Below are 24,846 nucleotides of genomic sequence, written 5' to 3' on the forward strand. Positions count from 1 at the left end.
CCATTTTGAACCATTGCAGATAAATTATTGAGACACGTTGGTACCATTCCTGAGATATTGTTGTGAGAAAAGTCCAAAACCTGAAGCATTGGTGAACTGCAAAGTTTTGGAGTCGCACTTCCATTAATATGATTGAATCGTAACTGAGAACAACCAGTTCTAGTAGATTATCACCTATGCACCTTTCCTTTCAAGTGATTGTAAGAGAGGTTTAAATGATATAAATAAGGAGATAAATCCCAAAACCAAGTGGGAACAATATCTGAAATTCCAGTATTGGAGATATCCAACAAAGACTAATTATTTTTTACTTTGCAGCCATTTTGGAAAACGAGGTCCTAAATTACAATTTGACAAACTTACGAAACTCAAATGGAAAGGAAGAAACCAATCAGGACTCAAATTGAGAGCCAATGAATTACAAGAAAACCCAAGATGGTCAATTTCGAGAGATTTGACATGTGAGCCTCAGAGATCATACCTTCCAAAGAATTTCCTTCCAGAGAGAGTCCCTCTAGCATGGAAAGGCGTCCCATGCCTTCACTAAGTGTTCCATTTAATCGATTGAACCCAAGTCAAGAATTCCCAGCAGAGGAACCCAAAGTTGGTTGCTTTCCAAGTCCAACTCAACTAGTGATGAAGGTCGACAAAATTGTTTAGGGAAAGTACCATCCAGTCTGTTGGAAATATCCAATTCTTTTAAGGATTAAAACTCTGTAACGCCAGGTAATGACCCACTAAGCATGTTGTTCTGTAACATGAAGCTCTGCAATGACTTTTTGGCACAACCTGCAGAGAAATTGAGAAACAGCTCCGGCAGCTTTGCAGTAAGAATGTTGTCATGAATTTTTAATGTTTTTAGACAACACATATCTCCAAACGACTTTGGAATTCCAGTAATCTGATTCTTAGAGAGGTCAAGATCCATCAGAGAAGTCACGTTAGAAAAAGCATACTTCGGACGAACAAGGGTGATTGGAAGAGAGAACTTTGAAATTCCAGTAATATAGTTCAGAGAGGTCAAGCTGGCAAGAGAGGTCATGTTCCGGAATGCATAGTCAGGAGTAGGACCTTGTAATTGGTTATTAGAAAGGTCAAGATAGACAAGACTCTTACTGATGTGGGACAAACAATGGTAAGCTGAATTTGAAAGACCACATAAAGAGAGATGAAGGTGTGTTAATGATGATGAAGAAGAATTTACCAAGGAATGGGATCGATAATTGATTTTTGGAGGAGCAGATGAAGATAAATCCAGTTCTCTGAGAGAAGGAAGTCCAGTGATTACTACTTGCAGCCAATCCGTTGCTTCCCTAAGGTCGAGACCCTGTAGGCTGAGGCTTGTTAATTTATTATGATAAGAAAGCCACTGATCAAATTTGCGGACACGGATGGCATTCAATCCAATATTAATAGATTGCAAGTCTTCCAAGCTGATATGGAATCCTGCCTCCGAAATTTGCATCAGGGAGATCTAGGATTCTTTATTTGGTGAGGGAGGCAATGAACTCCAGGATTTGAGTTCCGCCAAAATCGTTGCCACTCAGGTGCAGATAATAGAAGTGCTCCAATACAAGCAGTGAAGAAGAAATGTTACCTGACAAGTAATATGTTCTAAGATCGAGGGGCGACTGCATGGCTTGTTTGGTTACTACAGTAGACACCTCTCCATTTGCATCAATCTTCCATCCTTCCCCAAGAAGACAAATAGCCCCATTCATCTTCGAGACCTTGTTTGAAGATCAGTAGAGCTTGTCTCTCCCTCTCTATGCATCTGCTGTCAGCTTCTCCAAAGACAGCAGCTCTTGTGTAAGCTACAAGTAAGAAAAGCAAATAAGAGACTCGTATCAAATTTCTTTGCTTCATCATTATCATAATAACATCAACCAAGACTGTGATGATCACAGTACTGATTAGAAATGCTTACAGATTTATAATATACTATGTTTGCTAGATTTTATCTACCATATTTTTTTGGTCATTTTCTGGTGGTAACGTTACAGCTACGCAACCAAAATGGTTAATAACTGAAGGCTAGAGCTATTATTTCATCAGATTCAATTAAATGAAATAATAAAGAATACATCCAATGTTGTCTAATCCTGGACCCGCTGCGAAATAACTTGCATGTTCTTTACATTTGGCTTCTGTTGAAGCACTATCATTTTGTATGTGCTTCATATTTTGTCAACTGGCAGCAAGTCACTCTTGTTTACTCCATATCCGAGGTCCTTTGGCAGCGATCTCCTATTAATTTATAGTTTTGTAATTTAATTGTGTATTTTTATACTTCATTTTATTTTATCTTTAAAACCTTGTCATTGTGACCTATTGATATATGTATCATAAAGCAAGATTTTGGAACTTCCAAGCTATGTTCTTGGCAGTTTTGACGAAATTTCGCTGCGTAGAGAGTTTGCCATTTTGGCCACTTTTTTTTTCCAATTTCAGGATTGAAACGGAGCGTACTTATATTTGTATTTTTTCGTACATGGTTGTCATTAAACCGCTATAAAACATATTTAAGATCATGGAAAATTAAATGATAAAAAGCGCTCAATATTTGCCATGTCAATGGCATGACTATTGCCTTTCTTATATAGTTCGAGTTCAACGAAGTAGATTTTATTGTTTGAATCTAGAATAGCTTGACTAGGAAGAACTCATTGGCTGATTTATTTCCAGTGAGCTTTAATGGAGAGATTTGGCCAAACCCAAATATTCAACAACTCGGTTCGATCTGTTTTCGACCAAAGGAATTAGGCCAATTTTTTATTTTTACTTTTTTAATTTTGACGTAAGTGAGGATTATGTGGGATTCAATAGTGGGTGCGGATAATCTCTTTGTTAATTTCGTTCCCCAAAAATTTTATACAGAGCCATTTGACAGCTGTTTTGTACGCTTGTGAGAAATTTGATGTTTAATTAGTTTAGTATTATCACCAGCTCTCTCGACCGAGCTCTGATCGGCTGCAAGAAAGACTTTGAATTTTAAGGACTCTCTCCATGCAAGCAATTACTTAGTCTACACTTGGTTTTTATAAATATCTTGCGTCCTAGACATAATGCTCCACGAAAAAGTTAAGATGGCCTTCAAGAATTTCTGGATTACTTGGTTGGCTCTTCTTGCTGTCGTTGTGCATCTTCTAACCTTAGAAGTGATTGCAAGGGAACTTGGAAGCAATGTCAAGTCTCGTAAGTCTTCTTTGCTTCATGTTATTTAGCATAAATTATGAGATATGCTATATTCAGGTAGTGACGATTGCTTAATTTCAGACTTCAATAGTTGTTAACATGAAATTTAACTTTTAATTGTTCTTGTAACATTGGCCACACATCATTTGTAAAACTGCATTGTTGTTTCAGGTGAACAGGCTCCTCCACGGGATTTCAATTATGGCAGCCATACTTAACGACGTTATTATCAATTAGTAATGTTTTGCTGAATAAGCACCATCACGTTTGTTTTATTGAAAACTTCATGATAGTGAACAATTTGAAATAAAAATAAGAGCGATAAATTTATCATAAAAAAATAAAACGCTGAATTGAAATTGTACTCGATTCTATGTTTCTTTTCTGTTTAGTCTCTCATTTTTACATTTTTATTTTTGCTATACCCTACTAAATATTATGATTTCTTCATTATGGCCTTCACTAAAGTGCCACCATGGCACCATTGGCCTCAATTTTACGGAGCTTCTGTTATAACCTATTAAAAATTTATTATTTTGGCCCTGGTCAAACCAATGCCCTGGTTCCATCATTGTTTACATTCCTTTAGTGTATTAGACAAACTCCAATTAGGGATGGCAATGGGGCGGGGTGGGGGTGGGGATGCCTACCCCATTCCCCACCCCATTAAAAAATTTTGCCTCCATTCCCCACCCCATTCTCCAATAAATTTAATGGGTTGGGGATGGGGAATCCCCACATGGGGAATGATTCCCCCATCCCCACCCCATTCCCCATTTACTTATTTTATAATAGATATAAAAATATAATTTCAGTAAATTAAAAATTAGATACTTAAAATAAAATCATCACCATATTATAAAATATTTAATTTTTTAAAAATCTCTAAAAATTTGAAACAATATCTTAAAATGATATTAAAAGTGAAAAATATTTAAAGAGAGCAGCACCTTAAAAGAAAAAGAAAATATAATAATGTTTTAAAGTTGAAAAATATTGTAGGGTTTTCTTTTATTCGTATTCTATTTATATTACATAAAAATTAAAAAAAATTATTAATTGACATTATAGTTGATAAAATAAAAATTATTAAATAAGAATTAAAAACATATTTATATATAATGGGGATTGGAGTGGGGGTGGGGTGGGGAGTGCAATACCAAACCCCACCCCGTTAACAATTTGGGAATTATTTTTCCCCCACTCCCCACTCCATTTCCCAAAAATTATTAAAAATTTTCCCCATTTGGGGTGGGGCTCCATGGGGCCCCAAACCCGTGGAGGATTTTGCCATCCCTAACTCCAATAATGTAGTTTTAAGGATTTTTATAATTTCCAACAAGCAATATTAATTCTTTAATCCTTTCAAATTGATTTATTATTTAAAATCTGTAGATCATAGTGTTCAATCCTAGTAGATTTTCCAATGTAAATCAATCAAATACAATCTTATATTACTGATAAATTATGAAAAAACGAATGGGTGCGTATAATCGTTTACAACTTTCCAAGGGCAGTTAATTGATGCGCCCATAGAAGGAGGGGGCGGGGGGGGAAGGCAAAATCCTACAGCTTGAAGAAGTCTAATAGTTGCTTAAAATTACAATCTTTCTTCTACCCTGGCGTTGACAAAATATTGCTTTGGCCTTATACTTCCGAGGGCATGAAGTATTCGTAGCCTTGTAAGTTGAAGCTCTTGGGGAATTATTATCACCAGCTCCTTGAGGCCGACAACAGCTACATGACTTCAGTTTCACTTTATTCAAACGAATCCGATTATCATAAGCTTTTCTTTTCTCAGGGTCTCTCAAAACGTCATTGGCTGATCTTATAAGCTTGAAAGCACCATCGGCGGCAACAGAGGAATTCTTGTCAGGATGTAACATCAGCGCCATTTTCTTGAACTGTTTCTTTATGACGCTAATATCAACTTGAGGATCAGTAATGACTAGAATTTTGTACAACGTAGATTTTGTTTCGGATAGTTGGTGAACTCTGTAAGCCGTGAAGTAATCGTCGATGTTGGGCAGATCAGGGTTGAATTCTTTGGCTGCTTTCAGAGTCCTGATCGCCATGTCTATGTTTTGAAGCTTGAAGTACTCTTCTGCGGCGTCTCTAGCCTTCTCGGCCGCTAGCTCGACAAGATTTTTGAGCATTCTCTAATTAACTTCGAGAAGAAAAAGGAACAGAGATGCTTTGGCAGTGATGCCTTAATATTTGCATATATGTTGATTGATCTTGACGCTATTAGTTTAATTCCTAATAGATTTTTTTATTTATTTTTCAGATTGGTTGCTTGATCTAGGCGACATTTGTTGAATTCCTAGTCGGAAACATATTTCCGATTGAATTCGGATAGTTGATCACGCTAATTGAACATATCCTTTATTTACTCATTAAATCCATTATGTTAATTTCTAATAAACTAATCAGTAAAATTTAAAATTCAGAATTTAAGCATTTACACCGTTTGTACCTCAAAAACAACTTTATTGATACTTATTAAATAAAAATATATAGATAATTCATCTTAATTATACCCTTTAAAACTTTATGCAGACTATTATTCTCCTTACATTTGTTACCATTTTAACAAAAATTATTTACTGTTTTTATCTCTACCCATCACATCTTCATGATATTCTGTTTTACAACCAATTTTTTTTTTAACTCTTTATCTCCTTAAGATTTGAATTCGAATTGTCTCAACCAATCGAAAAAATTAAATTTGGTTTAAAATCACTCAGCTATGCTCTTGGGGTGCAACTACATGAATTTTAATTATAAGTTTAGATGATGACGGAATGTTGATCCAAAAACAGGAAATCATGATATGATGTAATAAAAGACTTCGATTTGACAAGAGCATAAAAGTAAACGCCGCTCATTAAGGAGTTTGAATTTAAGGAACAACTACAATAGACTTTTCTTCTCTATATTATTTATAAATATTGTGTGTCCAAGATGTGCAGTTCTATGAATCATGATGGCCTCCAAGAATCTTCTAACAGCTTTTGTATTCATCGTTCTTCTTATTGCGCTTCTTCTAGCAACCCCGGAAGTAGCTGCAATGGAACTGGGAAAAGCCTCCAAACCTTTCGATAAGAATCCAAGTATTGATATATTCGTTGTTGGTTTTTTTTAACATATTAATATGATAATTAGTGCACTTAATTAGAAATTTTTTAATGAGGGTGGAAACCCTCACGAGACAAACACTCCACAGTTAATAATAAGACGTATTAATTGGCTTTTCAGGCGGCCTAGCCAAAGAGATTATGAAGCTTACGCGTAGGGGTCTATTATCTATAGATGATCCCAGGGGTCACAATAATGCTGTTCCAGGCAAGGGTAATTAACTTTATTACGGGGTGAAGATATCGATACTTGTTGGTTTGAAAATTCTAAAATGCTGTATTTGTACGAAAGATAGTCTAAGAGATGACTCCTTGCTTGTTCATGTATAATTGATATGTATTACAGGGTGAAATATGAATAAAGCAGCACCACTTTGGAGGTGCTATTCAATCAATCTTTTACCTATAGTTTTATGAGTAAATGGAAACTCATAGAAATTAGATAAATTACAGAACTGTAAGTATTGTAAAATGAGTTAGTTCACCATTACAGTAATGTTAACAGCAGAACTAACAACATTCCTAATCATCCAATACATATAATGAACTACCACTCGAATCTCAATCAGCGCACTGATCTTATCTTTTTTATCCCATTTTTCAAATAATCATTATCCACTTTCCGAGTGATATCTCAAAAAATTCCATAACTAGTGATGTGTCATAATTATGTATGTAACGACCTTAGCGTGCAATAGATAAATATAAGGGAATTCCTTGGATCATACTTGAAAAGTGTAGCTGATAATTACCCTTTTCAAATTTCATAATTGCTTTCAACTCTTGCAAAAGATAAAAGAATCCGTACCAATTAAGCATTTCAAAAAGCACTTGGAAGACGAAATATCTAATAACCGATGGTATAGGGGATATGGTCATTATTTCGGGTAATTTTTAAAAACTTCCCCTGAGGTTTGAGGCTGTTGCAAGTAGATGGTGAAAATTATTTTATTTGTAAAAGACCCCCTACCGTTAGTTAAAATTTTCATTGACTAACTGTTGACTTTAAAAAGACAATATTACCCCCAATAATAATTTACGTCAGTTAAAATTTCCTTAAAATCTTTAAAAAAATAAAATTACAATCTTAAAAAAATTATATTTTTATATCAAATAATTAAGATTTGTAATTTTATTACAAACTTTAAAAAATTACATTTTTATATCAAATAATTAAGATTTGTAATTTTATTACAAACTTAAAAAAAATTATTTTAAGATTTGTAATTTTATTTTTTTAAGATTTTAAGGAAATATCAATAACTTGATCATGGTGAATAATTGTTTTAATTACTTATGAAATTGTAAATATTTAGAATTGTAAATATTGGGGGTAATATTGTCTTTTCAAAGTCAACAGTTAGTCAATGAAAATTTTAACTAACGGTAGGGGGCCTTTTACAAATAAAATAATTTTCACCATCTACTTGCAACAGCCTCAAACCTCAGGGGAGGTTTTTAAAAATTACCCTCATTATTTCATAAGCACCCATCGGATATTTAGTCCAAAAGTTGAGTGGGCACTTTAGCCCGTAAACCTCTTGCCTTTACTTAAGAGATTTTATCAATTGAACTACCTGGTACCCATGAATTAAGATATACATTTGGCTGATATCAAGACTTTATGACATGTTTATATATGTTAAGAATTCATAGCCGTTATGGATTATATATTCAGCACCGATATTCAGCCCACAATAAGCACCACAACAAGCACCGAACGGTGCGTTTTGTGTGCAATATAAAAGGCTACTGTTTGAACACACAAACACAATACACACGCATTCTCCATCACTCTCACTCTCATTCACACCAAATCCACTCCTCACTCAAGCTAGAAATCTCAGCAGTCAATTCTCCCAAGCCATTTTGCTTTCTCATATTCACAACATGTTCCATTCAAATAAGTTTCCTTTTAAGATTATCATCAGAATAAGCCCTTGCACATTATAGAACACAATGCAAATATATTTCACATTGTAAATATGTTTCATTCTCAGATTATAGAACCAATTGTTAGGTTTTTAATGTCATCAGGGGCAATCCAATAAATTTCTCAAATAATGGAAGCTCATAGCAGCAACTGCTATATCATTTAGGATTTGGATTATGACAAAATACAGCAACAATTTCATCTGGATTGGTATTTTACCAAAACTATAATGGCATAAAACAAGCTCCAGTTGTAGTGATCATGGTGCCATCTCCAGCACAAGGCCATCAAAAATGCCATGTCCAGCACAAGGCCATCGAAAATGCCATGTCCAGCACAAGGCCATCGAAAATGCCATGTCCAGCACAAGGCCATCTCCTAAGACTATCGAAAATGCAATTACAAATAAAATATATCTAAACTAATTTTCCCATCAATCCAAGTGCAATTAAAACTGTCTCATTTGCTCACAATATCAGCTGGATTTTCAAAAATTCATAATCAACTCACGGAAATCGACTACGGCAGCTAACGACCACTGAAGCTGAGAGAGTAAAGTTGAAGCAAGCCGAGAGATGCAATCGACGATGAGAGCGGAGGGGGAATCGACGGCGAGAGAACATAGAGGATAGAGAAGAGAGAGAGAGAGAGCAGATGGAGAAACCCACAGCGAGAGACCCACTGAAAGAGAAAGGGAGAGGACGGAGAACAAAGAGAGACACACGGCAAGAGAAAGCGAGAGGATGAGCAGATGGAGAAACGGTGTGTGTCGCGTGAGATCTGTTGCGCGTGTGTTATGGTGGGTATGTGTGTGTCACGTGAGATGGGTCATTTTTTACCACACCCTAAACGCACCGTTCAGTGCTTATTGTGGGAAGAGTCTCATTTTCCATATATATTTGGCAGCTAAAATGATGAATCCATGATTTATGATGATTGATTAATTACTTTTATGTCATTGAACATTTTGTATTGAATTAGGTCTTGAGCCATTTGAAATCAACAAGAGCGAAATTTATCCTCTCTTTTATTGTTGCATAAAATCTTTCGGGTTTATATGTCATCTCGGGTAAAGATAAGTGAAAGGAATTTAGATCTATCGAAAATAGATGTAGGCAATTAAAAATAAAAAAATAATTTTTTTCGGAAGTACTGTTCACGGTTACTTTTCATCCGCATAAAAAATATTAATTTTCCAAAAACACAATAAAATGCAGAAAATAAATGACACGGAGATTTTTACGTGGTTCAGATTAATCAATCCTATATCCACAAGGCCACACCCAGATGAAAAACAATTCACTGAGTTAAGATGTTACAACCTATGAATTTACCAAACTTAAGACTCTCACTTACAGTTTATCACCATACAAGTTACTCAACCTTAGAATGAATTTGCTTCTCTTGAATAATTGCTACCTCTCTTGATCCACGATCCTCAAGGCACTTCGCAAAGTGATCAATAGCAATTCTTCAATTCTTCAATGTCTAGTGATCCAAGATCCACATAAACTCTCCACAGAGATGAAAAGAAGATAAGAAAACAAATCAACACAACATTATGCGCCAAATCCGGATTCTCTAGGGAGGAGGCCGAATTTTGCTTCTCTGCTTTATGCTCTGTGTTGTGCGATCTAACTTCAATTCTGAAATACCTCTCTTTATATAGGCACTAGAGTTTCACCAAAATAGCAAGTTTTAAAAGACTTGAATTATTTCCAAATAAGAGTTTCTTTCCTCTTATAATTCCCATGAATATGAATATGAATAAATATGATCTTCTTGCCTTACTTGTCTCCCAAGAAATATCTAGTGCATTTAATGACTTTCTGTTTGAACCAACTTCTTGCTTTAAATAGATCTCATGCGCCAATTATAGAATTCCACCATTAATTGACTTATTAAATTAGACTTCTAATTAAATTAGGAAACAAATATTCCTAAAAAATTAGAATCTCACTAAATTAGGGAATTAATAAATTAATCCCTATTACAAGATATGCAATAAATAAACTTTCAATTTAACTAAACTTGCCATAAAATGACAACTCTATAAATAATGACCTTAACAATCTATTGCACCATAAACTAATATCTTGACTTTCTAGGTTCAAGTGTCTCCAAAGTCACTAGCGGTAGTAGAAATATGAGGTTTAAAGCTGTCGTGCATGAATATTTGACATTTCTATACTAGATTAGGGAGCTGCTACCTTACATGCAACGTAAGGTACAACCTCTCACAAACTTAGATGTGGGTCCCACTTGGGCCCACCAGCCTTGTGAGAGGCTGTACCATACGTTGCATGTAAGGTAGCAAAAGCCATTAGATTATATTATTAATGTTTAAAAGTATGCGGTTCAAAATTTGAATCGTAAAAAAATTCAAACGTGAGTTCCTTAGGAGTATGTGGTCCAAGTGTCTCCAAAGTCACTAGCGGTCTAGGAGTATGTGGTTTAAAGCTGTCATGCATGAATATTTGACATTTCTATACTAGATTATATTATTGTTGTTTAAATATATGTGGGCCGAAATTTGAATCGTACCCGTTTTGTTGAGAAAGCTACGCCACTGATTGTAATCAAGGGTGATGAAAAAAATTCAAACGTGAGTTCCTTAGGAGTATGTGGTTCAAGTGTCTCCAAAGTCACTAGCGGTATAGGAGTATGTGGTTTAAAGCTGTCATGCATGAATATTTGACGTTTCTATATTAGATTATATCATTAATGTTTAAATATATGTGGGCCAAAATTTGAATCGTACCCGTTTTGTTGAGAAAGCTACGCCACTGATTGTAATCAAGGGTGATGACAAAAATTCAAATGTGAGTTCCTTAGGAGTATGTGGTTCAAGTGTTTCCAAAGTCACTAGCGGTATAGGAGTATGTGGTTTAAATCTGTCATGCATGAATATTTGACATTTCTATACTAGATTATATCATTAATGTTTAAATATATGTGGGCCAAACTTTGAATCGTACCCGTTGTGTAGAGAAAGCTACGCTACTGATTGTAATCAACGGTGACTTTGAATTATCACAAATGTAAAAATAAACGGCAGTTAAGCAGGGCCTTAGCTTCAAGAAGCATGCAAGTAAATTGCACTCCGCTACATATGTTTTGTTTCCCAACAGCGCTGCTCTACGCCTTTACCCCAAACAAAAAGAAATAAAATAAAACAAAAAATGGTCTCCAAGAACCACTTTTTATTTGCTTCAATGGCTCTCCTTATTGTTATTGGTCTTCTAATAACCTCAGAGGTGACTGCTGCAAGAGAACTTGGAGGGACCCCCAAGTCCAAGCCTTGTAATTACAATATGACTCGTAAGTCTGTGTTTTCTTCTTAGTTGTTCACATATTAAATATTAAAGTACGTAATCAGTAGAGTAGATTTGGTTAGGATTTGACCTTTTTGTGTCTTTTAATTTACTATTTTACCTATAATCTTGATCATCAGTAACATTGTATTGCTTTTTCAGGTGGACATGCTAGGGAGCTTGGGACAAGTGACGATCCTCAGGGTCACAATAACTATCCTTTTAATCATGGCAGGCGTTAACTCCTTTAAGAGGGTCTTCTGATGAATACATGATGTATAATTATTGTTCAAAATAAGAGTGAGAGGAATCCTCTTCTTTCTTCCACCTTTGATTATCAATTATGAGATTTAAGATCTGCCAGCTTGTTGCTCAGATCAAATCATCATTTAGAATGCGTAAATATGTGTATTTACCATACTATAAATTCGTTGTAATGAATAAAGCAGTACTTTTGAAGTGTTCTTAAATCCTATATACAGTTGAGAGTTAGAAAATATCGGATGAGAATGATAGAAGACGAAATAATTTTGATTTTTGTCTTATATGAAACATATCAAATTGTAATCTTTCTTTTTTCTTTTCTTTTGGAAAATGCTCCTAGTAAGTTTCTAAGCTCGCAAAAATTGCCTCTTGTGGAAGTTGGATGCTTATGTACCCTTTTAGTAATTTTAAATTGGGACTTAAATATTGGGTCCCAAGCATTATTCTTAATTAATTGGTTTATGAGTAATGATATAGTCACAAACTTTTGTATAAAGTTATCTTGTACAAACTGATGTGGCATAATAAAATTGGTAGAATTAAATATCTCTTGGTCCACATGATTTATTTTTATTATTTTGTATTTTCATTCAACCATATGAATTAATGCCACATTAGTTTGTATAAGATAAGTTTGTATAAGAGTTTGTGCCTCTATCATCACTCTTGGTTTATAACAATGTCAATGAAATTTTTCTTTTTATAATAATTAAGGAAGTAATTAAAAATCATCTTCTAATTAAAGTCAATCCAAACCAACTAATAATATCTGGTCTCTCTCTCATTGTGGGGCTGTTTTTTGAAAAGTCAATGGTTGTTTTTTGGTTTCTTTAATAAGCCATATTTTTTGGAGTTTATTCGTCATTTTATGTTGAGTTGTATGCTGTTGTATCCAATGGTTGGTCTCATATTTGGTTTGAATGTGATTCCGCTGCTACCGTTCCTTGTCTTCAGCATTCAAATTATCACCCTCTTTGGGATAGTTATGTAAATCAATTTGTTGGCTGAATTCATTACAAGAAAAATGACCTACGATGACAGGTACATGTGTGACGGTTCTTAGCCTAAGTCTCTTATTTTACAGAAATATGACAGCATGTGATAAAAAAAATTTATGTTAATAAAATACAATAAAATTGTGATAAAAATTTGTTCTATCATAATAGTAAGACTGATTTGTGATAAATATTTAGATTATCATAGCAAGTTTTAAAAGACTTGAATTATTTCCAAATAAGAGTTTCTTTTCTCTTATAATTCCTATGAATATGAATATGAAAAAATATGATCTTCTTGCCTTGCTTGTCTCCCAAGAAATATCTAGCGCATTTAATGACTTTGTATTTGAACCAACTTCTTGCTTTAAATAGATCTCATGCGCCAATTATAGAATTCCACCATAATTAACTTATTAAATTAGACTTCTAATTAAATTAGGAAACAAATATTCCTAAAAAATTAGAATCTCACTAAAATAGGGAATTAATAAATTAATCCCTATTACAAGATATGCAATAAATAAACTTTCAATTTAACTAAACTTGCCATAAAATGACAACTCTATAAATAATGACCTTAACAATCTATTGCACCATAATCTAATATCTTGACTTTCTAGGTTCAAGTGTCTCCAAAGTCACTAGCGGTAGTAGAAATATGAGGTTTAAAGCTGTCGTGCATGAATATTTGACATTTCTATACTAGATTATATTATTAAAGTTTAAAAGTATGCGGTTCAAAATTTGAATCGTAAAAAAATTCAAACGTGTGTTCCTTAGGAGTATGTGGTCCAAGTGTCTCCAAAGTCACTAGCGGTATAGGAGTATGTGGTTTAAAGCTGTCATGCACGAATATTTGACATTTCTATACTAGATTATATCATTAATGTTTAAATATATGTGGGCCAAAATTTGAATCGTACCCGTTTTGTTGAGAAAGCTACGCCACTGATTGTAATCAAGGGTGATGACAAAAATTCAAACGTGAGTTCCTTAGGAGTATGTGGTTCAAGTGTTTCCAAAGTCACTAGCGGTATAGGAGTATGTGGTTTAAATCTGTCATGCATGAATATTTGACATTTCTATACTAGATTATATCATTAATGTTTAAATATATGTGGGCCAAACTTTGAATCGTACCCGTTGTGTAGAGAAAGCTACGCTACTGATTGTAATCAACGGTGACTTTGAATTATCACAAATGTAAAAATAAACGGCAGTTAAGCAGGGCCTTAGCTTCAAGAAGCATGCAAGTAAATTGCACTCCGCTACATATGTTTTGTTTCCCAACAGCGCTGCTCTACGCCTTTACCCCAAACAAAAAGAAATAAAATAAAACAAAAAATGGTCTCCAAGAACCACTTTTTATTTGCTTCAATGGCTCTCCTTATTGTTATTGGTCTTCTAATAACCTCAGAGGTGACTGCTGCAAGAGAACTTGGAGGGACCCCCAAGTCCAAGCCTTGTAATTACAATATGACTCGTAAGTCTGTGTTTTCTTCTTAGTTGTTCACATATTAAATATTAAAGTACGTAATCAGTAGAGTAGATTTGGTTAGGATTTGACCTTTTTGTGTCTTTTAATTTACTATTTTACCTATAATCTTGATCATCAGTAACATTGTATTGCTTTTTCAGGTGGACATGCTAGGGAGCTTGGGACAAGTGACGATCCTCAGGGTCACAATAACTATCCTTTTAATCATGGCAGGCGTTAACTCCTTTAAGAGGGTCTTCTGATGAATACATGATGTATAATTATTGTTCAAAATAAGAGTGAGAGGAATCCTCTTCTTTCTTCCACCTTTGATTATCAATTATGAGATTTAAGATCTGCCAGCTTGTTGCTCAGATCAAATCAGCATTTAGAATGCGTAAATATGTGTATTTACCATACTATAAATTCGTTGTAATGAATAAAGCAGTACTTTTGAAGTGTTCTTAAATCCTATATACAGTTGAGAGTTAGAAAATATCGGATGAGTATGATAGAAGACGAAATAATTTTGATTTTTGTCTTATATGAAAAATATATGAAACATATCAAATTGACCAACAAAGTGTTGGCTCCACTGGCAATGGAGTCCCCTTAAGTGGCTTGACTGGGTTTGCTCCCCAGTTCGAGTCGCAGGGAAGTCGCCTTTGTTGGGAGAACCTGTGCCTCCCGGTTCGAGCGGGGACTTCTAGTCTGGGTTGTGGTACGGGCTTAAAGGTGTCTCCCACAGTTGGGGCCCTCCCCAGGATACCTCGTGGATAAGACCAAAAAAAAAAACAAAAACATATCAAATTGTAATCTTTCTTTTTTCTTTTCTTTTGGAAAATGCTCCTAGTAAGTTTCTAAGCTCGCAAAAATTGCCTCTTGTGGAAGTTGGATGCTTATGTACCCTTTTAGTAATTTTAAATTGGGACTTAAATATTGGGTCCCAAGCATTATTCTTAATTAATTGGTTTATGAGTAATGATACAGTCACAAACTTTTGTATAAAGTTATCTTGTACAAACTGATGTGGCATAATAAAATTAGTAGAATTAAATATCTTTTGGTCCACATGATTTATTTTTATTATTTTGTATTTTCATTCAACCATATGAATTAATGCCACATTAGTTTGTATAAGATAAGTTTGTATAAGAGTTTGTGCCTCTATCATCACTCTTGGTTTATAACAATGTCAATGAAATTTTTCTTTTTATAATAATTAAGGAAGTAATTAAAAATCATCTTCTAATTAAAGTCAATCCAAACCAACTAATAATATCTGGTCTCTCTCTCATTGTGGGGCTGTTTTTTGAAAAGTCAATGGTTGTTTTTTGGTTTCTTTAATAAGCCATATTTTTTGGAGTTTATTCGTCATTTTATGTTGAGTTGTATGCTGTTGTATCCAATGGTTGGTCTCATATTTGGTTTGAATGTGATTCCGCTGCTACCGTTCCTTGTCTTCAGCATTCAAATTATCACCCTCTTTGGGATAGTTTTGTAAATCAATTTGTTGGCTGAATTCATTACAAGAAAAATGACCTACGATGACAGGTACATGTGTGACGGTTCTTAGCCTAAGTCTCTTATTTTACAGAAATATGACAGACATGTGATAAAAAAAATTTATGTTAATAAAATACAATAAAATTGTGATAAAAATTTGTTCTATCATAATAGTAAGACTGATTTGTGATAAATATTTAGATTATCATAGCAAGTTTTAAAAGACTTGAATTATTTCCAAATAAGAGTTTCTTTTCTCTTATAATTCCTATGAATATGAATATGAATAAATATGATCTTCTTGCCTTGCTTGTCTCCCAAGAAATATCTAGCGCATTTAATGACTTTGTATTTGAACCAACTTCTTGCTTTAAATAGATCTCATGCGCCAATTATAGAATTCCACCATAATTGACTTATTAAATTAGACTTCTAATTAAATTAGGAAACAAATATTCCTAAAAAATTAGATTCTCACTAAATTAGGGAATTAATAAATTAATCCCTATTACAAGATATGCAATAAATAAACTTTCAATTTAACTAAACTTGCCATAAAATGACAACTCTATAAATAATGACCTTAACAATCTATTGCACCATAATCTAATATCTTGACTTTCTAGGTTTAAGTGTCTCCAAAGTCACTAGCGGTAGTAGAAATATGAGGTTTAAAGGTGTCGTGCGTGAATATTTGACATTTCTATACTAGATTATATTATTAAAGTTTAAAAGTATGCGGTTCAAAATTTGAATCGTAAAAAAATTCAAACGTATGTTCCTTAGGAGTATGTGGTCCAAGTGTCTCCAAAGTCACTAGCGGTATAGGAGTATGTGGTTTAAAGCTGTCATGCATGAATATTTGACATTTCTATACTAGATTATATCATTAATGTTTAAATATATGTGGGCCAAAATTTGAATCGTACCCGTTTTGTAGAGAAAGCTACGCTACTGATTGTAATCAAGGGTGACTTTGAATTATCACAAATAGGGATGGTAATGGGGAGGGGAGGGGACTAATTTTCCCGTACTCATCCCTGATATTTTGCGTATGTCCTCGTCCCCTCTCCGTCCCCGTCAGAATTACTTAAGAGAATCTCCATCTCCTCCTGAATAATAATAGGGGATCCTCGAGGGTCCCCGATCTCCGAATAACTAATACATTTTTTTTTGTTTTCGATTTTGAGTTAATAATATTAAAATAAAAAATTTAAATAAAAGTAAAGTTCGAAATATATCTTACATTAATATCCATTACAAAAGTCACATACATTAAATTAGTAAGTAACGCAGCATGCAAGGGATACAAACTTCTTTTACAAACTATCATGAATAAATTAATAGTCTAATACAAAATTGTTACAAATAAAATCGAATTTAGATTCAAAATTAACTTTTGCAATAGTGGCGTGGACACTTTATAAATGTGGACTATTCCCTTTACAACACAATAGTTAAATCAGAGCAAATCAAGAGCAAATATTAGATTAAATTAGATTAGATATTAAAATTGTGATTCGCTGTGGGCAATTATAACATCTAAAAATAAATAAAAAATAGATTTAAGTTTAAAATATTTAAAGAATATTAAAATAAAAAAATTGGGCTAATAGAATCTACTCGGTCTTTTTAATGTCCTAAATAAAAATTTAGGATTTTAATTAGTTAATTAGGCCTAAAAATTTAATAATATAAATATTTTGATATTTTTTATTTTTACCAATATTTATAATTTTATAATTTATTTACTAGTAATTTTAAAAAATTAAAATGGGGAAATGGGTAGGGGATGGGGATTCCACCTCATCCCCGTCCCCTCCCCGAATAAGAAATTAGGTAAAAAAATTTCCCCATCCATTCCCCGAATAAGAAATTGGGTATGAAATTATCCCCATACCCCCCCCGAATGGAAAAAATCTCCGAAAGTACCCGTCCCCGTGGGGATTTTTGCCATCCCTAATCACAAATGTAAAAGTAAACGGCAGTTAAGCAGGGCCTTAGCTTCAAGGAGCATGCAAGTAAATTGCACTCCGTTATATATGTTTTGTTTCCCAACAGCGCTGCTCTACCCCAAACAAAAAGAAATAAAATAAAGCAAAAAATGGTCTCCAAGAACCACTTTTTATTTGCTTCAATGGCTCTCCTTATTGTTATTGGTCTTCTAATAACCTCGGAGGTGACTGCTGCAAGAGAACTTGGAGGGACCCCCAAGTCCAAGCCTTGTAATTACAATATGACTCGTAAGTCCGTGTTTTCTTCTTAGTTGTTCACATATTAAATATTAAAGTACGTAATTAGTAGAGTAGATTTGGTTAGGTTTTGACCTTTTTGTGTCTTTTAATTTACTATTTTACCTATAATCTTGATCATCAGTAACATTGTATTGCTTTTTCAGGTGGACATGCTAGGGAGCTTGGGACAAGTGACGATCCTCAGGGTCACAATAACTATCCTTTTAATCATGGCAGGCGTTAACTCCTTTAAGAGGGTCTTCTGATGAATACATGATGTATAATTATTGTTGGTAAGAATGTTATAATATTATGCACTATATGAATCAAAATAAGAGTGAGAGGAATCCTCTTGCTTCCACTAAAAGAAAAAGTGCCTACTATGACAGGCAAAAACTGTCATAGTAGGGGGTGGATGACGGTTGTTCATACCGTCATTGTAGCCACCGTCAAGAATTGATGACAGAACAATACCAGTCATAATCTGTGACAGATATTACTAGGTACATAACTGTCATAACTTTATTTAGAGGGGAATATAATAAATTTGAATTTTACTCTTTTTTTTTTAAATTTGTGTGCCATATTTTGAATTTTTGTCGGGAAAATTAAATTTGGCACGAAATGCAAATTATAATTAAATGAATTTTTTCAATTAAATTAAAAATTGAAATTATAATTAATAAAAAATGGGTATTTTTGTTGCACCATGAAATTATTATTATTTTAAGGAAAATTATCATTCGTATACCCTATATTTGCTTTGTTATAAAAAATACTACAACACTTTGAGGGTGTATCAATCGTCCACCCTTAGTTGACAAAATATATTAGCTGACCACCAAACCGTTAGTTGCCGTTTGAAAGTTAACGGAATTACAGTGAATTGACGATTTTACCCTTGAAAATTATCACATGTATACCCTTAAATTCTCTTTTTATCACTTGTATACCCTTAAATTATCACTTGTATCATATGAAAAGACCAAATTACCCTTCTGACGTCATCATACTTAAATGGCAACTAACGGTTTGGTGGTCAGCTGATACATTTTGTCAACTTAGGGTGGACGATTGATACACCCTCAAAGTGTTGTAGTATTTTTGATAATGGAGTAAACTAAGGGTATACAAATGATAATTTCCCTTATTTTAATAACAATCTTGCAATTGATTTAGTAGAAATTAATATTTCATAAATTAGCTAATTAATTAGATTATTAAAATTAATATTGCAATTAAAAATTCACTTACAAAGAAAATGAAATGGATAACATTGACTAAGATTTCATAATTGTCAGCAAACATAATTTAATCAAATTCGAGAGTGACAAGTCCAACATAAATAGAAGAAGAGTATTGTAACAACCTAAGAATTAAATTCCAGCAACATGTACAACACAAATGAACCATGATCAGTTCAATTCCAGTAGCATAAGGAAGCCAACAACAGAGTCATTTCTACCAACATGAACAAAGGCAACAACATAGTTCATTTCTAGCAACACTTCCAACAACATAAGAGGAGCCAAAAATACTGATCAGACAAGGCCAGCAGTTCCCAAACGTGAAAATCCAACCTAAGAACAAACGAAATGTGTAAAATTGCATTAATATCCAGGAGCTATTTTCCAAACAAAGAAAAAAACTAGCCAACTCCAGCAGTGCCCACGATCTTCATCATAATCCAACATAGAAGTATAATAAGCTAGATAACTGCCCAAGTAAAATATAGGTAGTAAATTAATTTATTTCATCAATGAACTCACAATAACAACATAATAGGTAAGGGTTACCTCACATAACAGCAAGTACTCCAGAAAAATAGTTTGCCCACTCAATACGGACTTCATCTAATTCAGCATCGGAATATGTTGTCTTTCCGTTGAACTATTTATGAAAAATAAATATTTAGTGAAACTTTGAAACAGGACATGTTCTTTTTTATGAAGCAAATTATGATCAAGGAACTCACATTGTTCATTAGTAAAGAGAAGTCATTAATTAAGTCTTTCATGAATCTCATGACGTAAAATCCACACACGACTGAACTTGCTGGTTGCTGTGGGACCTGTTCACAATCAACAATTGTACAGTTCATTTTAATAACAATTAAGCATGGTAATATATAATTATAGTTAAGGTAATAGTTCAAACCTTTACGGATCTGACCATCTTATTATAATTCCATTTCTCCTTACCCTCTTGTGCTATAAACATTGTCATAGAGCTGTATACCAAAAAAAAAAAAAATGTAACAAAGTATCTGTAAAGTATGTAAAAGTAATTTTATATTGACAATGGTAATAAAAAAAATTGAACATACACTTTAATGAGCTCTTTTAAATCATCATCAGGATCTCCCCCATAAGAATCGAGATAATAAACTTCTTTTTTCAACACATCAAAGATGACCAGCACCCAATGATAACTATAATAAAGAAAGAACATTAAGGTGGCAATTTCAGTAAATTAAGGCAAGAAAAGAAATTAATACGAGTTGAAAAGTATTAAAGGAGTATACTAGGGATTATAAGGCATAAAGATGAATTGTGCCTTCTTCGCTTTTTTCAATCGATCACAAACTCCACGTGCCCTAAGGTCAAATGATGCAGTAGGATTACGTTCTTCGCCTAGTGAAACCAGACCTGGACGAACGAATCCAAATGGTTTCACTCCTATTTTTCCAGGGAGAATAGAAGCATATAACATCCTGATAAACAATAGACAAACAATGTTAAAGTCTATTAATTGGGACTCCCATAAAAAGTACACATAAAACTAGAATGATTATGAATCACTTACGCAATATAGACTTCGATTACGTTTACTCCTATAGCATCCATTGACAGAACTGCACTGCAGTCACGCCTTCCAATATGAGCTCTAATCCCTTCCAAATGGAAAACACCATCATCCAGTAGATATGGAATCCATTCTTGGTCTGACATCTTAGCTTCACACATTGTGCCAAACAACTGCAGCAACGGAATCTTGTTTTGTTGTACTCCTCCTGCATGCCTTGTGTTCCTCCTTGTTGGCAAAAGCTTCACTGCAACTTTTTTGCCCTCGTCCTTGGTCTGTTTTACAGCATCTGTATGTCCTATCTCTATTATATCATTATGTTGTTCTGCTGATTCAAAGTTCAAAATTTTTTTGTGCCTTGATGTTTAGGGTTGCCATTTTTTTTCCCTGTAACAAATCATCAGGCATCTCCACTAGGATTTTAGTTGGGTTCAATCTTGGACTCTTTCTTGCAATGACAGAGAGTTTTTTGGTAGGTGTATCCTTGTTTTTGTTTGCTATGTCTGTCTCTTTCTTAGAGTTTACTATTGGCTGGTTCATACCTATTGTGTTTTTAGGTGTCCCTTGCTTCTTTTTTTTCAAATGATCAGGCTGCTACAAATATAATTTTTCAGTGTGATTGGCATAAATAGTTTCTAAATACTCTAAATTTATCTTACAAAGTAGTTAACAGTATCAAATGACACCCTAGAAAGAACATATGTGTAAATAGTAAACATACAGCAAACTAAATCCACAAACAACAGGTAAGAACAGTAACTACAACAACCCTTATCCAGCAAAAAACTAAATCTAGAAATAATAAGAAAAAAAAAGTAAACAAACTGACCTTTGCTATTTCAGCAACTGTTTCAGCTTGAGCGGACTCTCTATGTCATCATCTCCAACAACATTATTGTTTTCACCAGGCATGCAAGGGTAACTGGAACTTGCTATATCTGAATGACGAGGTGTTTTTCTTAGTTCATTTCTCATTTCTTCCAACTGCCGGTTAATTGATTCCCTCCATAGACGGTCCTCTTTTTGCCTGTCTCTATCAGCAGGGCTCTGGCAAGTTTGAAAATACAGAGACGAGGTCACAAACTTGCCCACTCCTTGCATATGACCACATTTTGGAGCTTTCCCCAAAGATTGTGCGAGAATATCATTTTTTCCGGATGACTGCATCTTTCCTTTCTTAGCTTTCATCTCCAGTTTATCCTACCATACAAATGAATTAAGTAAGCTAATGTTATCAAAGTATAAGTAATCACAACTAGAATTACAGTAGTAAGCAAAAAATTTCTTATGATTTTTTTAATAACTGGTTCAACATCGGGGTGGTATCCTCCATTTTTCATTTGCCGAGCTCTCTTCCAAAGAACACTCCTGTCCACTTCTTCTTCAGTAAAGCCTGTTTTTTAGCATTGTAAAAAATTTAATAAAAAATTAAAATGTTAGTAACAATCATTATTTGCATTAACCAAACAACAGTTAAATGTTAGCAACTAACTCACAGTACATACTACTTCCTGCATTAACCCAACGTAACCTTTTCTACTTAGGCGATGATTAAACTTGTTTTGTACCCGCCTAAGTTTATTCACACCACTAACTTTCTGTTCAAAACAACCAAACAAACAATGGATAAACACATAAGGAAAAATGTCATAAGCATTGATATATTATTAACACTTGAATTAGACATTCACTTGAAATTTTTCAGATAGTCTTTCCTTTACAAACTTAATCCAACTTTCCTTATCAATTGTGTTGTACCGTGCTGGTGGCTTGAAAAGCCTTTTATGGTCATTAACAAATGGTAAAACATAGTTCCTCATTAGAGTGTATTTAAAGTTCCGAAATGCAGCTCCGATGGCTTGTAGTACTTGCTTCCTACTTCGAGGATGAACCACGAAGTACACCCTCAAGTTTCATTCTCAAAATGTGAGATTTTTCAGATTTTTCTAGCAACAATAAAACTAGAGTAATCATCTTAAGAAAATTATTTTATACCTTAACAGACTCCCATAGACGCTCCTTCGTATCATCTGGAACTCTACGCCAATCGTTGTAGAGGATTGGAATTGATGTACGAGCCAAAACACCAATATACGTAGCCAGCTCAATGGCTTCTTCACCAACTAGAACACCAAGGCTGTTGTATTTAACCACAAACCTTCCACTTCTTATCTTCTTTTTGTTTTGTTATGACCCAACAGTGCCACCTCTGCTTCGCTTACTGCTGCTCTCAGGTTCATCCTCGTTCCCATCTCCAAACTCATCAAGATCAGGGACATGATCGGCCAGGGGCGTTTTAGGATCATATCCTTCGACGATAAGTGCCTCATGGTACTCTGATTCCTCACCAACAAATCCATAATTTTGTTCATCTAAAAACTCATCGAAATGGGCATTAGATTGCTCAGGTGAAGAAATCTCAGGGACATTTTTTCCCTTATCCATGATGAATATCACAACTGCAGAACAAAATCAAATGATGAGAATACATTACCATATAAAAACTGCCAAAAAATATAAAATAAAATAATAACAGATAACACAAAATACTTCTTGTATTAACCTTAACATATATCATTTTGAGAAGGACTCAACAAACGGTTCATGCAAACAAACACATAAACGATATTCAAGGTCCAATCCAAATTCTTTCTTTGTTGTCTCGTGCGTACATTGCAACATCATCGTCAATAGAGTTTATGTTATCAGCACTTGGAAATTCAGTAGTCAACGAAGGGTATTCTACTGCATCTTCGCTTCTTTGTGTGGGTTTACCTCTTCTAGGCATTTGGCATACAACTGACCACTTCTTATCAAGCTGATCAGGTACATAAAAAACTTGGTTGGCTTGAGAAACTAAAATAAATAGATCAGATTTATGGCCCATTCGTTGCAAGTCTACCAAAGTAAATCCGAGTCTATCATTCATAACACCACTTCTAGTATGTACCCAGTCACACTTCATTATTGGAATTCTAAAGATAACATAATATAGATCCCAAATCTCTCTAATCACTCCATAGTATGTGATGTTAGAAGTGACATGATTTTTATCTTTTGAACTTGCGACTAAAATTGTTTGTGCAACCAATGACACTCCACTATTTTGAGTAACTCTGTTTAAGTCTCGATCTGTTATAACAAAGTGAAAACCATTTATGTCATATCCAGGATATTGGAAAACATAAGGACGAGGCCCTTGGGATAACCAACGGATTGTTTGAGTAACAACGTGACCGTTCTCTATCAACATATTTACCTATTATTAATCGACATGAATATAATGTTAAATAAGCACAAACCGAAACATAAAGGAAAAAAGGAATTAATTAAACTAATGTTATCAAAACCTTATCTGTTAGCCAATCTGCAAATGTTCGGTTGTGTTCATCTTGCAACCACTTCTCATTTTTTCGTGGATGGCAAAGTTGTAACCAATCCTCATGCTCTCTAAAAATCAGTTAAAAAGAAAAAAATTTCAGGTTCCTAAACTACCAAAACCTGACAAATATAAAGCTAAAATAACACAAGTTAGATAACATCACCTTATATAAGGCTGAACTTCCTCAGTGTTATGCAAAATATACAAGTGTACTTGATCTAATTAAGTTCGATCAACTTCCACCATTTGTCCACCACTCATGGGCTTGTCAATTTCTAAATTCTGCACATGTCCAGGTGGAACCCCAATTGTGGGCATGTTTTCCAAGTATTCTGCACAAAATTCTAATGCTTCCTCGACAATATAACTCTCCACTATGCAACCCTTAGGATAGTTACGGTTTCGAACATAACCTTTTAGAGTTTTCATGTATCGCTCAAAAGAATACATCCATCGAAAATATACGGGACCATATTTTCTAACTTCACTCATTAAGTGAATAGTAAGATGAACCATTATGTTAAAAAAAGAAGGGGGAAAACATTTTTCAAGCAAGCACAAAGTCTCTACGATGTTTTTCTCCAATTCATCTAGCATTGTC

The 24,846-nt window shown here is 34.0% G+C and overlaps 2 protein-coding genes and 3 long non-coding RNA genes across 5 annotated transcripts; 3 read left to right on the plus strand and 2 right to left on the minus strand.

Annotated features, from left to right (window-relative positions):
* Nucleotides 1-706: 706 nt before the first annotated feature.
* Nucleotides 707-1,721, minus strand: LOC127899722 (receptor-like protein EIX1). Its single transcript, XM_052433437.1, has 2 exons — nt 1,598-1,721; nt 707-1,446 (listed from the first exon to the last, which is right to left on the minus strand). Exons 1-2 carry the CDS (start codon nt 1,719-1,721, stop codon nt 707-709), a joined length of 864 nt encoding a protein of 287 aa, XP_052289397.1.
* Nucleotides 1,722-4,778: 3,057 nt separating this feature from the next.
* Nucleotides 4,779-5,351, minus strand: LOC127899723 (dnaJ homolog subfamily C member 7 homolog). The gene has a single exon (XM_052433438.1). It carries the CDS (start codon nt 5,349-5,351, stop codon nt 4,779-4,781), a length of 573 nt encoding a protein of 190 aa, XP_052289398.1.
* A 5,723-nt stretch (nt 5,352-11,074) lies between these two features.
* Nucleotides 11,075-12,049, plus strand: LOC127899647 (uncharacterized). Its single transcript, XR_008051541.1, has 2 exons — nt 11,075-11,586; nt 11,742-12,049. It is a non-coding gene; the product is annotated as an uncharacterized LOC127899647 (long non-coding RNA).
* Nucleotides 12,050-13,864: 1,815 nt separating this feature from the next.
* LOC127899648 (uncharacterized) lies at nt 13,865-14,787 on the plus strand. The gene is made up of 2 exons (XR_008051542.1): nt 13,865-14,324; nt 14,480-14,787. It is a non-coding gene; the product is annotated as an uncharacterized LOC127899648 (long non-coding RNA).
* A 3,064-nt stretch (nt 14,788-17,851) lies between these two features.
* On the plus strand, nt 17,852-18,615 carry LOC127899649 (uncharacterized). The gene is made up of 2 exons (XR_008051543.1): nt 17,852-18,067; nt 18,223-18,615. It is a non-coding gene; the product is annotated as an uncharacterized LOC127899649 (long non-coding RNA).
* Nucleotides 18,616-24,846: the final 6,231 nt, after the last annotated feature.

Source organism: Citrus sinensis, chromosome 9 (genome assembly GCF_022201045.2).
Source record: "Citrus sinensis cultivar Valencia sweet orange chromosome 9, DVS_A1.0, whole genome shotgun sequence".
NCBI lineage: Eukaryota > Viridiplantae > Streptophyta > Magnoliopsida > Sapindales > Rutaceae > Citrus > Citrus sinensis.